The sequence below is a fragment of the Papio anubis genome, chromosome X, assembly GCF_008728515.1.
Source record: "Papio anubis isolate 15944 chromosome X, Panubis1.0, whole genome shotgun sequence".
NCBI lineage: Eukaryota > Metazoa > Chordata > Mammalia > Primates > Cercopithecidae > Papio > Papio anubis.
The window spans coordinates 129,752,703-129,772,883 of NC_044996.1; the positions used below are offsets into that span (position 1 = coordinate 129,752,703).

The 20,181-nt window shown below is 41.8% G+C and overlaps 1 protein-coding gene across 1 annotated transcript in view; it reads right to left on the reverse strand.

Annotated features, from left to right (window-relative positions):
- Window positions 1-20,181, reverse strand: part of ZRSR2 (zinc finger CCCH-type, RNA binding motif and serine/arginine rich 2) — a 33,249-nt gene that overhangs the window by 2,673 nt on the left and 10,395 nt on the right. The window contains exons 4-10 of the mRNA XM_003917441.5: window positions 17,502-17,610; window positions 17,106-17,192; window positions 12,519-12,557; window positions 11,470-11,588; window positions 4,976-5,189; window positions 2,249-2,304; window positions 581-690 (exon numbers count right to left, since the gene is read on the reverse strand). Of these exons, the coding sequence (XP_003917490.1) occupies window positions 581-690; window positions 2,249-2,304; window positions 4,976-5,189; window positions 11,470-11,588; window positions 12,519-12,557; window positions 17,106-17,192; window positions 17,502-17,610 (734 nt within the window). The remainder of the gene's footprint in view (window positions 1-580; window positions 691-2,248; window positions 2,305-4,975; window positions 5,190-11,469; window positions 11,589-12,518; window positions 12,558-17,105; window positions 17,193-17,501; window positions 17,611-20,181) is intronic.

Genomic DNA, 20,181 nt, shown 5'->3' on the forward strand with positions numbered 1-20,181 from the left:
TTCCTGATTGGGTTGCCACTGTCTGATGTCCGTCTGACTGCATGCATGTTTAACTGATCCCAAGCCTACACTTAGCCTCTAGGGCACAGAAGCATGTATTCCAAGTAAGGCAGGAAATGCTATGAGTAAGGTAATGTAGGTGGTGATGACAGAAGATTCATTAGGGATAAAGATGGAAAGAAAGAAAGAAAGAAACAAACAGCTCAAGTGAGGTGAGCCAATGAATAGAAAATACCTCTGAAACTGCAACAAGGGAAATGGGGCTTCCACAGACGTAACTCCTTAGGCTTCCTGATTTGTCAGACACAGAGCCCAGGACTGAAGATTGGAGGACTGGAATTCTAGCCCCAGCTCTGTCACCAATACATTGTGACCTCAATCACTTCATCTATCAAGTGACTCATGAGGTCGGTTACAGATCTAAACTGTGGTGTTCTTTATATAAAGTTCTCTGCTCATCTACTGTGTGAGACAAAAAGCTATGCCTCACCACTTTAAAATACTGGGTTTTCCCCCAAAGAGTATCCCTTTATATAGCAGTGGAACAATTGAGGAAAAAAATCATCACTTTGTCTTTTACCACAAATCGCCATTTTCCACCGGGTCACTGGGCAGAATTCACACTGCAGCTGTCGTCCCGCATACCATCGCCCGTTAAACAGAGAAAGGGCTGCTTGGCATTCTTCTTCCCTTTAAACCAAAAATCAAATGATACGCTTTACAGTAACTTCCTAATATGTAGATTAGCCCGACTGTTAATTAATCCCGTTATTAATTTATTGTAGGACCACCAAGTTCACTGATTTTGTACCTAGGGAAGAGTCATTAAAATATTCAAGCTCCCGAAGCTCACAGTTTATTCAGGAACCCTTTTTACTAACCCTCGGAGAGGTTTCAATGCATGGAAATTGGCTTGAATGAAAGCTTCTTAATCCAAAAGACTGGACCATTAAAAATGCAGAAGTGTTTTCCATTGTTAGGGCCTATTCTTTCTCAGATAGGATTGCTGTTCTTCTTATTACGCTGGTTAATTTAACCCATTAGCCATAGTATGGCCTAGGCAAACAGCAAGATAAGCAGAAATGATACAGTAATTGCTCGCTTAGCTGGTCAAATGCACACTAAGATGATTTTGGGCTTCAATCTCCGGCTCTTTCACTATAAATGCTTTTATGTTCTCTATTCTAGTTATCCCTTTTTAGTTTGTATTTTAATTATTAAAATTATGAGTAATAATATAACCACATTGTAAAACATTCAAAGCTATGTAAATATACAAAGAATGAAATATAAATGTATTATTTTTTCTTTTTGAGATGGAGTCTCACTCTCACTCTGTCCCCCAGGCTAGAGTGCAGTGGTATAGTCATACCTCACTGCAGCCTCGACCTCCTGGGCTCAAGTGATCCTCCTGCCTCAGCCTCACAAATAGCTGGGTCTGCCAGCACATGCCACCACATTCGGCTAATTGTTTTATTTTTTGTAGAGATGAGGTCTCTCTTCAAGTGATTCTCCTGTCTCAGCCTCCCGAGTAGCTGGGATTACAGGTGGCTGCCACCACACCTGGCTAATTTTTTGTATTTTTACTAGAGATGGGGTTTCGCCATGTTAACCAGGCTGGTCTTGAACTCCTGGCCTCAAGCGATCCTCCCACTTCAGCCTCCAAAAGTGTTGGGATGACAGGTGTGAGCTACCATGCCCAGCTTATGTTATTTTCACATCCATTCTATATTTCTGTTTCAACTCTTAATATTTAAGTTTTAAATATTTAGATTTATTTAAATTTTAATTTTATTTAAATATTTTAAAATATATGAAAGCTGGGCCAAGTGCGGTGGCTTATGCCTGTAATCCCAGTACTTTGGGAGGCTGAGGCAGGTGGATCGCTGGAGGTCAGGAGTTCAAGACCAGCCTGGTCATCATGGTAAAACCCCATCTCTACTAAAAATACAAAAAATTAGCCAGGCATGGTGGCAGGCACTTGTAATCCCAGCTACTGAGGAGGCTGAGGCAGGAGAATCACTTGAACCTGGGAGGTAGAGGTTGCAGTGAGCTGAGACCACGCCATTGCACTCTAGCCTGGGCAACAAGAGCGAAACTCCATCTCAAAAAAAATAAAATAAAAATAAAAACATTAGAAATAAAATATATGAAAGTTATACATCCAGTGGAAAAATCCCAGACATCAACAGAAACAGAACAACAAACTGTGACAAATCAGGAAGACATTCACGAGCAGAATACTTACGACTGGTACTGGACATACACATTGCCCCTCAGGTGAGGCTCCAAATTGCAGCTGACCTAGGGAGCAACGAAGAATGCGATCATCAAAAATTCAGGAGAAGAAACCAGCCATTCAGCAAATGTTTGTCCAGGCTAACGTTCCCCAAAGCAGTTACCAATCAAAGATTCCAAAACAGAGATATGGCTGACTCTGGCATCTATTTAAGGCGTACTTGGCACATGGCAATGTGCCTGATCCCTGTTGGTCCAAGTCTGTTTTTTCCCACAAATATGAAATGTTTCACACATCCATAAAAATACAGAAGATACCAATCAGCCTATATATACACTACCCAGATTTAACACTAACGTTTTCCACTTTTGAATGAGAATTTTTACATATGTAAAACATTAAAGACCCAGTTGAAGCCCTTCTATCCCATTCTTCTCCCTCCTCCATCACAAAGGTGAACACTCTCCACAGGTTGAGTGTAGCCTTCACATTCCAAACACAAACACACATATTACATACATAGACCTACACAGACACAAATACAAATACACAGATACAGGCATATATACATATATCATATGCATGCCAAAACCCACACATATGTATCATACATATAAATGTCTATTATTTATAATCGGTATACACATATTTATGTATACATATGCAAAGAAACAGGTAATATATATTGATAAACAACATATAGTGTTGCTTTGTATGTTTTAAAATTTTATAGAAATAGTATTTATTCCATATTCTTTTTTCAAGATGTAGTCACATAAACTTAACTACTGTATACTGGATATACCAAAAAATAAAACTTATCTACTCCTCTAGAATGATGGTTTTTCAAGATGCTTCCAATTGTTCATCCACAAACAGTACCGCAGTCAGCATTCTTAAACAGGTCTCTGTGGGTATAAAGATCTCTCTACTGTGCATAGCCAATTTATGGGTTACACGTACCTTCACTAGGTATTGACAAACTGCTCTCTGAAGTGGTTTTACTAATGTACACATCCTCATCTACTCTTGGTATTAATAGAATTTATAATTTTTTGCCTGATAGGTGTGAATATCATCCCATTTTCATATGTACTGTTCCTATTACTAGTTAGGTTAAATATTTGATCATTTGCCTTCAACGATGACAAATCTGATTTGTTTTTATATAATAGTATATAAAAAGGTCCTCAAATATTCATACTAGTGTTTAGCATTTATGTTCAAAATGAATCTATAATTTTACAAATTTGTCCCAGAGTATTTTTCTTAGGGTATCCAAAAACGAGCAGGATCCATACTCAATGACAATTTGTAACACCACCCTTAGAAGGAAGAATAAACGGCCTCGGGAGTCCATGTCAGCTGTGCAAGCTAGGGTGAGAGAAGTCTAAACAAAAGAAAAAATACGTTGTGGTGGTTGTGGTTTGTGGGTGCAGCCTGTTGCAAGTAAGGGTGCAATTTCCATTAACTACTCTGAAGTTCTGAAAGCAGCCCTCCCACTACCACTTCACAGAAGCAGTATCATCAAGAAACCCTACGAGGAAAACCGCTGATGTAATCCAGTCCCCTCACTTGCAGGATAAGGAAAAGGCAGGAAGAAGGGGCAAGGCCAGTCAAACCATATGGCCTCCTTGTCCAGTGCTTCTAACATGGTATTGTGTGGGTGTGACCAGGCAGTTCCACTTTAGCAGTTATTGCTCGTGCTGACAAGTAGTGTGAAGACAGAAAGGCATATGCCCCAGAAACAAAAGTTAAGGAGGAAAAAAAAAATAAAAAAGAATTTTTAAAAATATTGAAATCAGTTGATAGAAGTATAGCCTTCAATGTCAGGAATATCTTTGTTTTTTGGGGGGGGGTGTTCCAACTTTTCATCATTTGCAACTTGCAGGAAAAAATTCACAGTATTATTCCTGTCTTTTCCCAAATTATGGGACAATTTCCCTGCCTTACCATAACCAAGGCATTCCAGTTCAGATCTGACGAAATCACAGACAAGGCAGGAAGCTTCACCCTGTTAGAATTCAACGAATGGGTCCTGGGAGCAGCAGAGATTACATCTGGCTTTACCCTTGCATTAAGGAATATTTTAAAATAATGATGTGTCATCTGAATGCCTTTTTCACCAACTATGCTGCATCACAGACCATGGTTTGTATAATATTATATTCAGTATTGAAAGTATCCAATGAATAAAAACAATGTAAAAAAAAGCAGTGGAGGAGGTGGTGGAATCTAGGTTTATGTGATATATGTTCCTGTGTGGCTCCAGAAGAAAGAACATACACCTTGGGTGGAAGCTAAGTTAGTACTGTCAACACAATGAACCAACAAACTTAGTGAGTGAAGCCACCTACAGAGGAAGGAAGGGAATGCACCGTTTGTCACATGCAGCTTCTAAGTGAAGGACTGGATGGCTATGTGCAGGGGACCTGACACAGAGAATGCATGTGCTGGAAAAGAACTGGAGCACAAAGCTACCAAGTAAATGAAAGATCCGTTCCAATCTAGACCCCTAGCATTCAGGAAATACCATGCTAATACATGTTTCTGATTTCATGTGGTATTGACACGACATTGGCAACGAGGTAGGGAGTGGAAAGAGAGAAAGAGGGAAGTCACATTTACAGAGTGTCAGCATGCCTGACCCCAGCTGAGCCTGTGTCCCAGCTCTCTTGGGCCATTAAGTACTGCAGGGTGAAGCAAACCAGTTCCCTCCTCCACACGTATGCCCACCTTGAACTGAATCACTTTCCCCACGTTCTTGAACTCGGGCAACACATCCTCATAGAAATCTAGGAACTGCTGGTAGGTTTCTTCCTCGCTGTACTCCAGGCTTGCATCAGGGTCATAGTCATCCCTTCTGCACTGCTCCATTCCAAATGTTGTAAACATGCTCTTAATAAGAAGGGTAGGACTGGATGTTGGGAAATTATGTTTACGTGAACATCTGCATATGAAAGAAAAACTTAAATTCACTAGACCAATAGTTGAAAATTACACACAAAACACCTGCTTTAGACTAGGCGTGGTGGTTCACGCCTGTAATCCCAACACTTTGGGAGGCCGAGGCGGGCGAATCACCTGAGGTCCAGAGTTTGAGACCAGCCTGGCTAACATGGTGAAACCCCAATTCTACTACAAATACAAAAAATTAGCCGGGCGTGTTGGTGTGCGCCTGTAGCGCCTATAATCCCAGCTACTTGGGAGGTTGAGGCAGGAGAATCGCTTGAACCCGGGAGGCGGAGGTTGCAGTGAGCTGAGATCGCGCCATTGCACTCCAGCTTGGGCAACAAAAGCGAAACTCCATCTCAAACAAAAAACAAACAAAAACAACACTGGCTTTAAATTTTGAGATAGAAACTCATGTAATTTAGTTGCTTTGACTTAACTGAAAGAGAATAAGCCCCACTCAGATGCCAAGTTTCAGCGCTTACGGGGATTTTTTTTAAGTGCTGAAACTTGGCACTTGCTGTTTTAATGTCAAGTTGGAAACATTTCAAAGTTCATATACCATTCAGCTGCCTTTGAATGAAGTTCAGGAAGCCTATACATGTTGAACCATAGGGGAAAAGAAGGCCTCATGATTGGTGTGACAGGATGTGGTGATAGGCATGAAGATGTCACATGCGGGACTGCTGAGAGGAAGGTGGGAAGTAACAATGCAATCCTGGTTCGGTACAATCGTCAGTGGACTCCATGTTTACACAATATAGTAATCCAAGAATTTCCAGTTAATGAAGCAATTCAATCTGATCTGTGTATGGCATCTTGTAGCTTTCATGGCATTTTTACGTTTTTCCCCTCTGGTCCTTATATCCCTTTAGGACAGTGGGGACTAGTATTTTCTCCACTTTGCAAAGAAGGAAGCTGAGACCTAGAAAAGCACACTTGCCCAAGTCATATGGCTTGGAAGAGAGGGATCCAAGACATCTGCATTAATCTACTATCTGGTGCCTGTCCATGATAGGGTGTAATAAATCTAATTTGTTTTTGAGACAGGGTCTTGTTCTGTCATACAGGCTGGAGTGCAATGATATGATCATACTTCACTGCAACCTTGAATTCCCTGGGCTCAAGTGATCCTACTGCCTCAGCATCTTGAGTAGCTGGCGCATGCCACCATGCCCGGATAACTTTTTTATTTTTGTAGGGACGGGGTCTCGCTATGCTGCCCAGGCTGGTCTCGCACTCCTGGCTTCAAGTGATCCTCCTGCCTCAGCCTCCCAAAGCTCTGGGATTACAGGTATGAGCTACCATACCTGCATCATTTAATTCTTATTTAATGAAGGTGGCTAACCATTATGAAGAACAATTTTCTTTTCATAGTTTAAACTGGACCAAGGCTAAGCTGACTAGGCTGTACCTGAGTAATATTTCAAAAATCCTTCATATGAGTTTACTTTCTTACTTCCTTCCTTCTCCTAACATGCAATGAGGAGGAAAAATGTAGTTCAAGGTTCCAAATAAACAAAATTTTCCTGGTTAGGTTGCTAGTCAAAAATTGGTAAGAAAAAAACCTTTTTTTTTGCTGGGGGAAGTCCACAGAATTTAAGAAGAAAGAGAGTTGAAGAATAGGACATGTTGGGAAAAAACAACACTGGTCCTGAAATGACTAAATGTTTAATCACACTCACTCTCCACATCTGTAATGTCTATCTAAGCACCTACTGAGATAATGCTTACAGAATGCCCAGCATACACCATGCTCAGCTCAGAAATGCTTAATCAGTGTTCATTAATGTGAAATTTTCTATTTTCCAAATGACCTCCTGGATTATTCAATTAGAGACCTTGCAATTAGATCGCTCTTCCCAACTACTGACAGAACAAAGAGCAAAGACTCAACCTGGCTGGCAACACTCACAGTGAATCAAAATGTTATAAGTATGAAGCATGCACAGAATTAAACAAGGAACCAATTTAATGAGGTTAAAATTCTGCTCAAGGGATTCTTAGATCTGAATGAACTTGGCCCTAGTTCCCAGGATGTCAAATAAGCATTTGTCAGTTTTGGAACAGAACTGAAGTCCCTGTCTGGGGAAAAATCCCACCTGGCCTAAAGACAGTCCTTATAATCTAAGTGTATACAAAAGGCCAGCCCTAGAGCTTTTACCGAAAACTCAGCTAAGAGAAGTGATATTTACGAAGGCAGTCTAAAGCTGCGGTTCCAAGCCTGTGTGGCTCTCAGAATTACCTGGGAAGAACTGAGATTTCTTACTTCCTACCCTAGACCATCTGATCAGACCTCAAGGGGTGGGGGACCCATATTTTCAAAGTAGCTCCCTACCTGGTCCTGAAGATCAGCCATATTTGGGAACCACTGGTTTCGGGCATACTATTTACCCATTATTCTGATACTTAAGTCAGTTTGCTGCAAAAACCCACAGTTGTTGGATATTACCTTAGGCCAAGAATGGCCAATAAATGGTGCGGGTATCCAAATGCCCCCTCAGGTATAGCTAACTGACTACTCCTCTTTTTCTTCTTCTCAAGGAAGTACTCCTGGTACCCACTACCTTTGTCCTACATAGAATCCCCGCATTGCACATTAAAGTGAAGCTGCAATCATTGATCGAAGGTCACTGCAAGAAACATTCTCATGAAAATTACATATGCAACTGTTATAAAGCATCTATTCAAGTTATTGTCCACCTTCCTATTTAATGTCTTTGTAAAATATTCCATGGGAGAAACCTTTAGAATTGGGTGCCAGGGAAATTTTTGTCTTTCTAGAGATATCACTCATTCTTCCTTTTTGGTAAGAATTACAGCTTAATATCTGCTTGAGATGCATTCAAATGCGGAGAAATAAAAACCTGGAGAAAATAATTCACTTTCTCTTCCTTTCCTTGCTTTCAATTTCCTTTACTTTCTTTAATTTAATGCACCTTCTTTAAATCGCTTTTGGAAGTAAGTGAGGTATAAATAGACCACTAAGTTTTACCTTCCATTAGTAATTATTACCTTTTAGGAGAAAAACAAACAGATTCCCCTCAAAGCTGTGACTCCAAAAATTACCAATTCCGCCATGGCTCTAGAATTGAACTCTGTACTAATTACAAAAACAACCAACCAAAGAAATGCTTAGATTATGGAAGTGTTCCTCTGATGCTCTGACAAAACTTAACGACAGAGCAGAATGGCTGTACGATCTGGAGCAAGTCACCGAGGCTCTCCATAAAAGGGGAACGGAGCAGTCTACTTGTCTAAAGGGATGGTGCTAGATTTTGTAACTGCTAATTTCGCAGAATTTCATGTCACAACTTATCACCTGAATGATGAAAATCTCCACATTGCTCTCATACTTTGATAGTTGTGATGGTAAAATTTCATATGCCTATGAAAACTGTGAGAAATGTTCGCAAACTAATTTGACCAGTCCATATTTCCTTGAAATGACTTGAGGAGAGATGGGGCCTGAGAGCATGACGGGCCATTCCCTCTTCCCACAAGGAAGGGCCTGTCAACCAAGTTCTCAAAATCATTTAAGACATCTCCCCTCCTCTCACTTTTGCCCAACAAAAGGAGAATCAGGCCAGGCGCAGTGGCTCACGCCTGTAATCCCAGCACTTTGCGAGGCCGAGGCAGGCAGATCACGAGGTCAAGAGATCGAGACCATCCTGGCCAACATGGTGAAACCTCGTCTATACTAAAAATACAAAAAAATTAGCCGGGTGTGGTGGCATGTGCCTGTAGTCCCAGCTACTCGGGAGGCTGAGGCAGGAGAATTGCTTGAACCTGGGAGGTGGAGCTTGCAGTGAGCCGAGATCATGCCACTGCACTCCAGCCTGGCGACAGGGCGAGACTCCGTCTCAAAAAAAAAATTAAAAAAAAAAGGGAGAATCAAGAATCAGGCTACCATGGGTCTTAAATTTAGAGAAAATGTTAGAGATAGATCCTATATGAGGGATCCTGCAGCTGGAAAATATTAAATGCAATTTGGTTCTACTACCCATGCAAATGTGAACTTACATGGAGTCTCAGTTGTCTCTGAAAGGTAATTCACAGTGCATTTTTCTTTAGTGGGAAGTTTTTTACACCAATCAATTATTACCATTTCTTGTTCAGATTAAGTGTATATTTGAGAAACACTTCTAAAGGTATCAAAGGGAATAAAGTCTCTTTCCTTTCCTTAGTTCCCAGTTTTTCAAGAGGAGGCTTTCTACTAATTAGAAGATCCTGGCCGGGCGCGGTGGCTCAAGCCTGTAATCCCAGCACTTTGGGAGGCCGAGATGGGCGGATCACGAGGTCAGGAGATCGAGACCATCCTGGCTAACACGGTGAAACCCCGTCTCTACTAAGAAATACAAAAAATAGCCGGGCGAGGTGGCGGGCGCCTGTAGTCCCAGCTACTCGGGAGGCTGAGGCGGGAGAATGGCGTGAACCCGGGAGGCGGAGCTTGCAGTGAGCTGAGATCCGGCCACTGCACTCCAGCCTGGGCTACAGAGCGAGACTCCATCACCAAAAAAAAAAAAAAAAAAAAAAAAAAAAGAAGATCCTGTGACTCTTTTCACAGCCATTCCGGACATCTGCAATCCCACCTCTAAAATACAAAAGGACATACACACTCGACATTAGTGGCTCTCAATCCTAGGGCACACTAGAAACCCCTGAGGACATTTCGAAACTAAGGCCACCCAAGTCCCTGGTATTCTATTATTTATCTTTTTTTTTTTTTTTTTTAATAGAGACTAGGTTTTACCATGTTGCCCAGGCTGGTCTCAAACTCCTGAGCTCAAGCGATCTGCCTGCCTTGGCCTCCCGAAGTGCTGGGATTACAGGTGTGAGCCACTGCACCTGGCCCTGATATTCTGATTTACTCAACTTGAGGTAGGACATAATTTTTTAAAGATTTCTAGATGACTCTAATGTGCATCCAGGGTGAAGAACCACTGTTCTTAAAAAATGAAAAATGGTGGGAACCTTAAATTCAAAAAGAAAAAGAAAAGAACCATAGAGAAGGATATATTTTCAAAGAAGAAGAAGAAAAAACCTCACAACATGAATACTTTTATGAATAAAGTAAAGCTGACAGATGACATATGGTTTCTGATTAACTACATCTGCATTTTACTATTCATATCCCTTTTCAGGATTAATAGGATGTTAACATTATGATTAGATCTTCTCTTCTGCAGAATATATGGTGATAATTATTAGATTTTATCTCAGATGGACTCATTCACCATTAGGAATTATTTACCCACTTTAAGTTGGTCATTCATAAACAGGCCAAATTATAAAAATCACCATTACCTGGCATATAATAGGTGTTCAAATACTTGCTAAATGACTGAAGAGATCAACACTAGATTTCCACATGAATGTCTTCTTTCAAAAACATTGACTCAAAAGGGGCAGGGAACAAGAAGAGTGTCTCACAGAATAACAGCAAGAGTCACAATAATGCAAATGTCAGCAAGCACTCCCGGGGCCCTGTTCTACGGGGCTGTGCGCTCATTTCAGCCTCACAGCCCCCTCAGAAAGATGAGACTATGTTTAATCCCATTTCATAGATGAGAGAATGAAGGCACACAGAGCTTAAGAAACTTGCACAGAGTGGCAGCCACTGAAGCCCGTTTTTGCACCCAGCGGTCTGTACCTGAGTCTGAGCACACTCACTGACAGGAGAAATGAAAACACTTTTACTCTCCTCATTTGGATCCTGTCTTTCACAGACATCCCTTCACACATGCCAAGTTTTTTTTTGTTTGTTTTTTTTCTTTTTTGAGACAGGGTCTTGTTTTGTCACCCAGGCTGGAGTGCAGTGGTGCGATCATAGCTTACTGCAGCCTGGAACTCCTGGCACATGCCAAGTTTTAAAAATTAAAAGCCTGTTTTGGGGACAGTGTTTGCCCTTCAAAAGATAAAGCCAAGCTGCTCCAAGCTCTCGAAATATATTATTTCCCCATCCCAGTTGTGCACCATGGACTAATGCAAGCTCAGGAAGAAACCGACAAGCAAAGTGGCTTCCTAAAGATGTGGAATGCGAAGGAAGCACCCTCAGAGAACTAGGCTAAGCCCACCCAGGGAACAAGGATAGAGGGAACAGGGATGGTCAAAGCAGAGGATGATCAGCTGGGAAAACGAGAGCAGCAGCAAGAAAGCAGCAGATGTCTGACGACGGACATTTTAAATGAAAGCCTGCGCCTCCCCCAAAAGGAGAACTCACAAACTTCAACATTTTCAATCACTCCATTCTGACATGATAAAACAAAATTAGTTACCTATCTCCAAATCTGCACGCTCCTGTTTTACTGTAGAAGGGACAGTTAGCTCGATCCTTCTCCATGACTCTGAAATCCACGGGTGGTTCTGGGTTTTGCCATGTGGTACCATTTTCCAACTGTTGAAAATAACCATGACTTTACTGGTGGAGTAAAATCCCATGAAAGACGAGATGTTTCAAAGTCTATTAAAATATTTTCCTCAAAGACAAACATGGTTTCATTTAAGAATGCGAACATTTAAGTTGTAACAGGCGATGAAGACTTTACAAACTGTCCTGAGACACGAGCTCCATGCCTCTCTTGGCTCCTGGTCACTTTCCTTTATCTGGTATCACTACTGCCACCAGGGGCCGCTGCCAAGGTTTCCATCCATTCTAAAAAGGGTCCAAGAAGGCCAGGCGCAGTGGCTCACACCTGTAATCCCAGCACTTTGGGAGGCCAAGGCGGGTGGATCACCTGAGGTCAGGAGTTCAAGACCAGCCTGACCAACATGGAGAAACCCCATCTCTATTAAAAATATAAAATTAGCTGGGCTTGGTAGCACACACCTGTAATCCCAGCTACTCAGGAGGCTGGGGCAGGAGAGTTGCTTGAACCCAGGAGGCGGAGGCTGCAGTGAGCTGGGATTGTACCATTGCACTCCAGCCTGGGCAACAAGAGCAAAACTCCGTCTCGAAAAAAGAAAAAAAAGAAAAAAAAGACAAAAAAAAGGGGGTCCAAGAACTTATTAGGGAACCACCACATTCAGAAATAGAAGTTACTCTGATTCAAGGTAAACTGTCCACTGGAGGCTTACAGTATGTGATGTCGCTTAAACACACTGAAAGGACTCTAAACAAGTCCAGTCCACAGGGGTCATGAATACCATTTGTATTTGTTCATCAATAAAGTTTGTTGTTGTTGTATAAATCAAAGCACGACAAACATGATTCCAGATATCCAAACATGATCTGAGTAACCTACCACAAAACTAACATTACTGGAACTATTATTTCTAAGTAAACATTAATTGGTCTCAAATTCTCAATGAAAGGTTTTAAAAATACCTCATTTTCAGCCTGATCCAGCATCTTCTGCAAAGCTTCCTAAAAATGGTGCAAACATAGGACTAATGAAAACCCAGAAGTCAGGTAAGTCACATCTGGTTTCTCTGGTTAAGAATCTCAAGTGTAACAATTAAAACTCACACACACACACACACGAGTACACACGCTCTAATTTTCTTTTGAATCAAAGATCTTTTGAAAAGCTTCGGCCGAGGCGCGGTGGCTCAAGCCTGTAATCCCAGCACACTTTGGGAGGCCGGGGCGAGTGGATCCAGGTCGGAGATGAGACCATCCCTGTGCTCACGGTGAAACCCGTCTCTACTAAAAATACAAAAAAACTAGCCGAGGCGGTGGCTGAGCGCCTGTAGTCTAGCTACTCAGGAGGCTGAGGCAGGAGAATGGCGTGGTCCCGGGGCCGGGCTGCAGTGAGCGAGATCCGGCCACTGCACTCCGGCCTGGGTGGCAAACAAGACTCCGTCTCAAAAAAAAGAAAGAAGCTTTCAAACGATATATAGCTGAGACTTCTCTCTCTCTTTTTTTTTTTTGAGACAGGGTCTCACTCTGTCATCCAGGCTGGAGTGCAGTGGCGTGACCTCAGCTCACTGCAACCTCCGCCTCCCAGGCTCAAGTGATCTCCCACCTCAGCCTCCTGAGTAGCTGGGACTACAGTCACGCACCACCATGCCTGGATAATTTTTCTATTTTCTGTAGAGATAGAGTTTCACCATGTTGCCCAGGTTAGTCTCGAACTCCTGAGCTCAAGCAATCCACCCGCCTCGGCCTCCCAAAGTGCTGGAATTACAGATGTGAGCTACCATGCCCGGCCCATAGCTGAGACATTCTATTCAAATAGAAAATTTACTAGGTCCCATTGCAAAATATTTAAAATAGTCTTATAAGAGTTTCAATAATAGTAATACTTAGTATATTTGAGTATATATACCATGTCCTAGTTTGTAAAAGGGAGTATTAGTGAATATAAAACACAATGCTAGGCCGGGCACGGTGTCTCACGCCTATAATCCTAGCACTTTGAGAGGCTGAGGTGGGTGGATCACTTGAGGTCAGGAGTTCTAGATCAGCCTGGCCAAGATGGTGAAACCCCATCGCTACTGAAAATACAAAAATTAGCTGGGTGTGGTAGCACGTGCCTGTAATCCTAGCTACTTGGGAGGCTGAGACAAGAGAATCGCTTGAACCCAGGAGGCGGAGGTTGCAGTGAGCCGAGATCACGCTACTGCACTCCAGCCTGGGTGAAAGAGCAAGACTGCATCTAAAAAAACGAACAAACAAACAAACAAAAAAACCCCAAACAACAATGCTAGATGAAATCATAAACATTTAGCAGAAGCTAAAATATGACATGACCAGTGGTAATTAGCACTTAGGAGAAAATTCTAACGTTTTAATAAGGCAAAGGAGGTTCTGTAATATGCCAGTAAATTTCTACCTAATTGGCATTTGAACAAGTTGTACCTATGTTTAACAGTCTTATCTTCCCTAGCCCCTTAAAGCATTACATAAGACTCGTATGTCTAGCTGCTTATTTGTGGTGCTTGAAACAGAACTCTTGTCCTCTACACTCCCCGGCCCACATCCACCTGAATGCTCCCTCAGTGAATAGCGCTGCCAGTCATCTGTCTATTCAGACTAAAAACCTAAAAATATGACTTGAATTCCCCTCTCTCTCTTTGTCCTCCCTCCCATTCAATCTACTAGCTAGAGTCCCACTGACTCTGCTTTGACACACCCCAAATCTGTGTACTTATCTTTATTTGGAATCAGAGGCCTTTTAACCGGTCACTGTTCCCCATTCCTCATTTTTTATAGTAAGTAAAAGTGATCTGTTAAAAAGGTCTGGTGCAGTGGTTCGTTCACACCAGCACTTTGGGAGGCCGAGGTGGATGGATCCCTTGAGGTCAGGAGTTCGAGACCAGCCTGGCCAACATGGTGAAACCCTGTCTCTACTAAAAATACAAAAATTAGCTGGGCGTGGTAGCAGGCACCTATAATCCCAGCTACTCAGGGGGCTGAGGCACATGAATTGCTTGAACCCGGGAGGCAGAAGTTGCAGTAAGCAGAGATCACGCCACTGCACTCCAGCCTGGGTGACAGCGTGAGACTCCATCTCAAAAGAAATTTTTTTTAAAAGAATGATCTGTTAAAAGGTACAGATATAAATGAGATAGAGTCATTCCCTGCTTAAACCCCTTCAATGGCTTACCATTATAGGAAACATAAAATCCAAACTCCTCCTTCAAATCCAGGAAGCCCTACCTGATCTGACTCTGCTTACCCTCCACTACCCACCCTCCCCCAGCAACCTCCTCCACTTCCCTTCTCTCCTTTGGACTCTAGATTTCAGGCTCCCTGGCCTTTTTTCAGCCTTCAAGCTTCAGGCCTCTTCCCGCTGAGATCTCTCCACTCAGGTGTCAGCTCAAACATCACCTCCTCAGAAATTTCCTTGAGCAGGCAATCTATAGAAGCACAACTCTATTCTCATTACTCTATCACATCACTCTGCTTTCTTTTTCCTTCTTTTTTTTTTTTTGAGACGAAGTCTAGCTCTGTCACCCAGGTTGGAGTGCAGTGGCTCAAGCTTGGCTCACTGCAACCTCTGCCTCCCGGGTTCAAGCGATTCTTCTGCCTCAGCCTCCTGAGTAGCTGGGACTACAGGCGCCCGTCACCACACCAGGCTAATTTTTTGTATTTTTAGTACAGACGAGGTTTCACCACGTTGACCAGGCTGGTCTCGAACTCCTGACCTCGTGATCTGCCCGCCTCAGCCTCCCGAAGTGCTGGGATTACAGGCGTGAGCCACCACGCCCAGCCTGCTTTATTTCTTTATAGCACTTAATATGATCACATTTTGAATGATCTGTTTTGCTTACTCATCATCTTACACTCCCATATAAAAAACTAGCTCGATGAGAGCAAAGACTGTGTCTTTCACTGCTGTCTCTGTCCACTAGCAAAGTGTCTAGCATACAGCAGAAACACATACTGCCGATTCTTTTTTATAAGCTTAGAATCTATTTCATGTCCCTCATTTCTCCTTAATGTCTCACAGATTTCCTCTGAAACAAAAGCATTTAAAGGAGGCCTTAGCTGTTACCGAATTCCTGAAAGACCTCAGTTGAGGAACACTCTACTGTTAAAATAGGAATTAATTCCTCTCTATAAAAAAATGACAAGCTCCAAATAATTTTTCTCCCCCCTAAAAACCTAGCATGATCTTGCCTCATCTGGAAAGAAGTGCTCAAATAAAGGTGTTTAAAATCTGCATTGAAATTAACAGATGGCCTGAGATACAAAAAACAAAGATTGTGGAGGCTGCTTCTGCCCCATATTGACTACGATGTAGACACATGCATTTTTCCCAATTATAAGGTGATTATCCAATTTTATGCTATTTAAATTTAGCTATATTACAGAAAAGACAAATCCTGATGAATCAGTCAAGGGAAGATGAGCTGTGATACCTCAGAAATAAATATACTGTTAAGGAATAGCAGCAAAACATACCAAATAAATCTTTTAAAAAGAATCCTGAAAGATAGAGAAGATGCATACATACATACGCCTCACAGATTTTTTTTTTTTTTTTTTTTGAGACAGAGTCTCGCTCTGTCGCCCAGGCTGGAGTGCAGTGGCGTGATCTCGGCTCACTGCAAGCTCCGCCTCCTGGGTTCACGCCATTCTCCTGCCTCAGTCTCCCTAGTAGCTGGGACTATAGGCGCCTGCCACTACGCCCAGCTAATTTTTTGTATTTTGCATAGAGACGGGGTTTCACCGTGTTAGCCAGGATGGTCTCAATCTCCTGACCTTGTGATCTGCCTGCCTCGGCCTCCCAAAGTGCTGGGATTACAGGTGTGAGCCACCGCACCTGGCCGATTTTTTTTTTTTTTAATAAGCAACTGTGTATTAGCTACAATTGTCTTCATAGCCTAAGTGGAAGAGGAAGTCAAGATTTAATACAAATAACAAAAACTATTTCCTAGTTCCTCAATATTTGAGTTCCTGATTTCTTTAAATCCTCTAATTCTTGCTGACATGTCGTAAAAAGTTCTCTTATGACCTAAATAAATGTGGAAACAAAACAAAATATTATTCTCTAAAGAAGTCAACTCACATACAGCAGAACCTCAGAAAAACACAAGTTGCTATAAAGCAAGCGCCAGCTGCCTGTTTCGTAAATAAAGCTTTCCCGGAACACAGACATACCCACTCATCTACATATTACTGATGGCTACATTCAGGGTACATTGGCAGAGTTGGATGTTTGCCACAGAGACCAAACCATAAAGCCTAAAATATTTACCATCTGGCCCTTTAAAACATTTGCCAATGCCCACTATAAAGGGTAAATAGGGTAAAGCTGAAGAAAACTTGAAGGAATCTGCCACTGCACGGACACAAAGAAGAGAGTCAGAAGGGAACTCTGGTGTATGTCTAGACTGAAATATGATTCTTTCCAAACAAACAAATGAAGTGACAAGAAAAAAGAAAAAAAAAACCCCAAACGCTGACATGCCTACTGCTTATTCTTCAAACTCATCCCACAGCACATCCCAGGACAGGAATCACCTCTTTTTCTTTCTTCTCCTGTCGTTTCTGCTCCTCCTCTTCTCTCTCTTTTCTCTGCTGTTCTTCCCATTGTTCCTTTAACTTTCTCTTTAAAGGGGAAGAAAAAGTAACTTTGTTTCAGACACTTTTTCAAAACATTTCACATACAGGACACATAGATGAAAAACTTTTAAAACACTGGCATACTGAATAAGATCAGTTTTGCTTTTTTTAAAGTTCAAGATAGGCAACTCTTTGTTTTTTCTTTTTGAGATGGAGTTTCGCTCTTGTTGCCCAGGCTGGAGTGCAATGGCGCGATCTCGTCTCACTTCAACCTCCCAAGATAGGCAGCTCTTCATGAGAGTTATTATGGTGAAGTAATCAGTTTGTTCACTAGTTACGTGACTCCTACCGTACCTCTTGTTCTTCTTGCCGTTTTTTAGCCGCCTCTTCCTTTTCCTTCTTTATTCTGAATTCTTCTTGTGCCTTCTGCTCTCTTAGCAACCACTCCTCATGTAATCTTTGCCTATCAGTATAATGATGTAATCAGACAAAAGAAATGGGCATTAATCCACAAATACACACACACATGAGAGCAAAATGACACATTTTGGGATTGATTCAAATATCACGAAAGCTATTTTCTATTAAAGCAGTCAAGTGGGTGTAAGAGAACGAGAAGAGTAGAGCTTTTGGAAAAGCACCACGTGTCAGCAACTATCTTCCTAATGGGCAATAACTTAAAATCCCTCTTACATTTCATAGGTATATATGGCTGTGACATACTTTACAGAAAAAAAGGACACTATGACTTTCCCTCTAGACTGATCACAGTGACGTTTAGGTGCCAATAAAATGGGTAGCAAGTTTCAAAGCAGCATCTACCTTTTCACATTCAGAAAGCATTTCCCTTCCTATTCTATGCAATTATTTTTATTTATTTATTTATTTTGAGACAGAGTATCGCTCTGTTGCCCAGGCTGGAGTGCAGTGGTGCGATCTTGGCTCACTGCAACCTCTGCCTCCTGGGTTCAAGTGATTCTCCTGCCTCAGCCTCCTGAGTAGCTGGGATTACAGGTGCCCACCACCATGCAAGGCTAATTTTTGTATTTTTAGTACAGACAGCATTTCACCATGTTGGCCAGGCTGGTCTTGAACTCCTGACCTCAAGTGATCCACCTGCCTAGGCCTCCCAAAGTGCTGGGATTACAGGTGTGAGCCACCGCACCCAGCCCCTATTCTTAAAAGTAGCAATTCCACGATGGCAGCACGCTGAAAACCCGTTTTCCTCTGCCATAAACGTTTGGACTACTACTCCACACAGTTAAGAGACTCCTGTGGTTTGCCTCCAAACACCTAAACTGCCAAAAGAAGGAAAATAAAAGTACATTGTGATCATGTTTTTAAAATAAAGCTACAGGTTTTAAGAAATGAAGTTATAATAATAAAGTAGTGAGGGCCGGGCACAATAGCTCACACCTATAATCCCAGCACTTTGGGAGGCCATGGTGGGCAGATCACCTGAGGTCAGGAATTTGAGACCAGCCTGCCCAACATGGTGAACCCCATCTCTGCTAAAAATACAAAAATTAGCCGGCGTGGTGGCAGCTGCCTGTAATCGCAGCTACTTGGGAGATTGAGGCAGGAGAATCGCTTGAACCTGGGAGGCGGAGGTTGCAGTGAGCCGAGATCATGCCACTGCACTCCAGCCTGGATGACAGAGCAAGACTTCGTCTCAAAAAATGAAAAAGTAAAAATAAACTAGTGAGTGTCTAGTCTATTTTTTATATGACCAATTATAATGAGTGGTATTACCTTAAAGTGGCAAGTGTCTCAGGCATCCAATATCACAAATTTCTAATCTAAAGCGGGGCTTAGATTTCTAAAGTCTACTTGCCAATTAGGTGTTTAGAACCCCAAATTCATTTTTCCACTGAATTTATAAAACGGAAATGAAATATGAGAAACTGTTCTGTATTACTTCAGCAGTATCAGGAGTTCAGTAAAGTTTTCTGTCTCGTCTGGGGACCTAACCACAATTTTAAATAAAACATATTACATTTCCAAATACAGATTCCAGGAACACGTCTTTTAGCCATGGCAGAGGCTGGCACACTGCCTATATCAGTGTTCCCATGCCATGTGTGAGGGTACCATACAGATGCTTCAGTGTGCACAGCTCTGATTTACGAATCTTTTGAAAAACATACAATTGCATATAACTGAACCAAATGATATATAAATTAAGACCACAAGAAAGTAAAATGTTAAAAATTTTAAAATTTAATAACTTGAATATACATCTGCTTTGAAATAGGACATAAAGTCGTACAGTATTTTTACATAATTTTCTTGCTTTTCAACAATAGTATGCAACTCATAAAGAAATAAAGATCTAAGGAGCACAAAGATACATGTATGTGATTTAAAAGAAGCATTTCAAATAAACAGGAAAAAAATTACTTTCTTATTTAATACCATATCTATTGTCTTCATCACAATAGAAATCTATAATAAGAACTAGAGCTATCACAGCACCTCTTATCTGCTGACACTGTGTTAAACACTATACATCCATCACCTCATTTAATTTTCACAATTCTGTGAGGTGGATACTATGATTGACTTTATCTCCATAGTAAAGACAAGGAAACAGAAGCTTAGAGACATTAAGAAATTTCGGCTGAGCACGGTGGCTCACACCTGTAATCTCAGCAATTTGTGAGGCCGAAGTGGGCGGATCACGAGGTCAAGAGATCGAGACCATACTGGCCAACATGGTGAAACCCCATCTCTACTAAAAGCACAAAAAAAATTAACTGGGCGTGGTGGTGCGCGCCTGTAGTCCCAGCTACTCGGGAGGCTGAGGCAGGAGAATCGCCTGAATCTGGGAGGCGGAGGTTGCAGTGAGCCGAGATCACACCACTGCACTCCAGCCTGGCGACAGAACGAGACTCTGTCTCAAACAAAACAAAACAAAACAAAACAAAACAAAATTTTAAAAAAACATGTATCCCAAAAGAGAAAGGTGTAAGACTTGAGCAATCTACAAATAGGTAATAAAACATATAAAAAGATACTCTTCCTAATTCAGAAA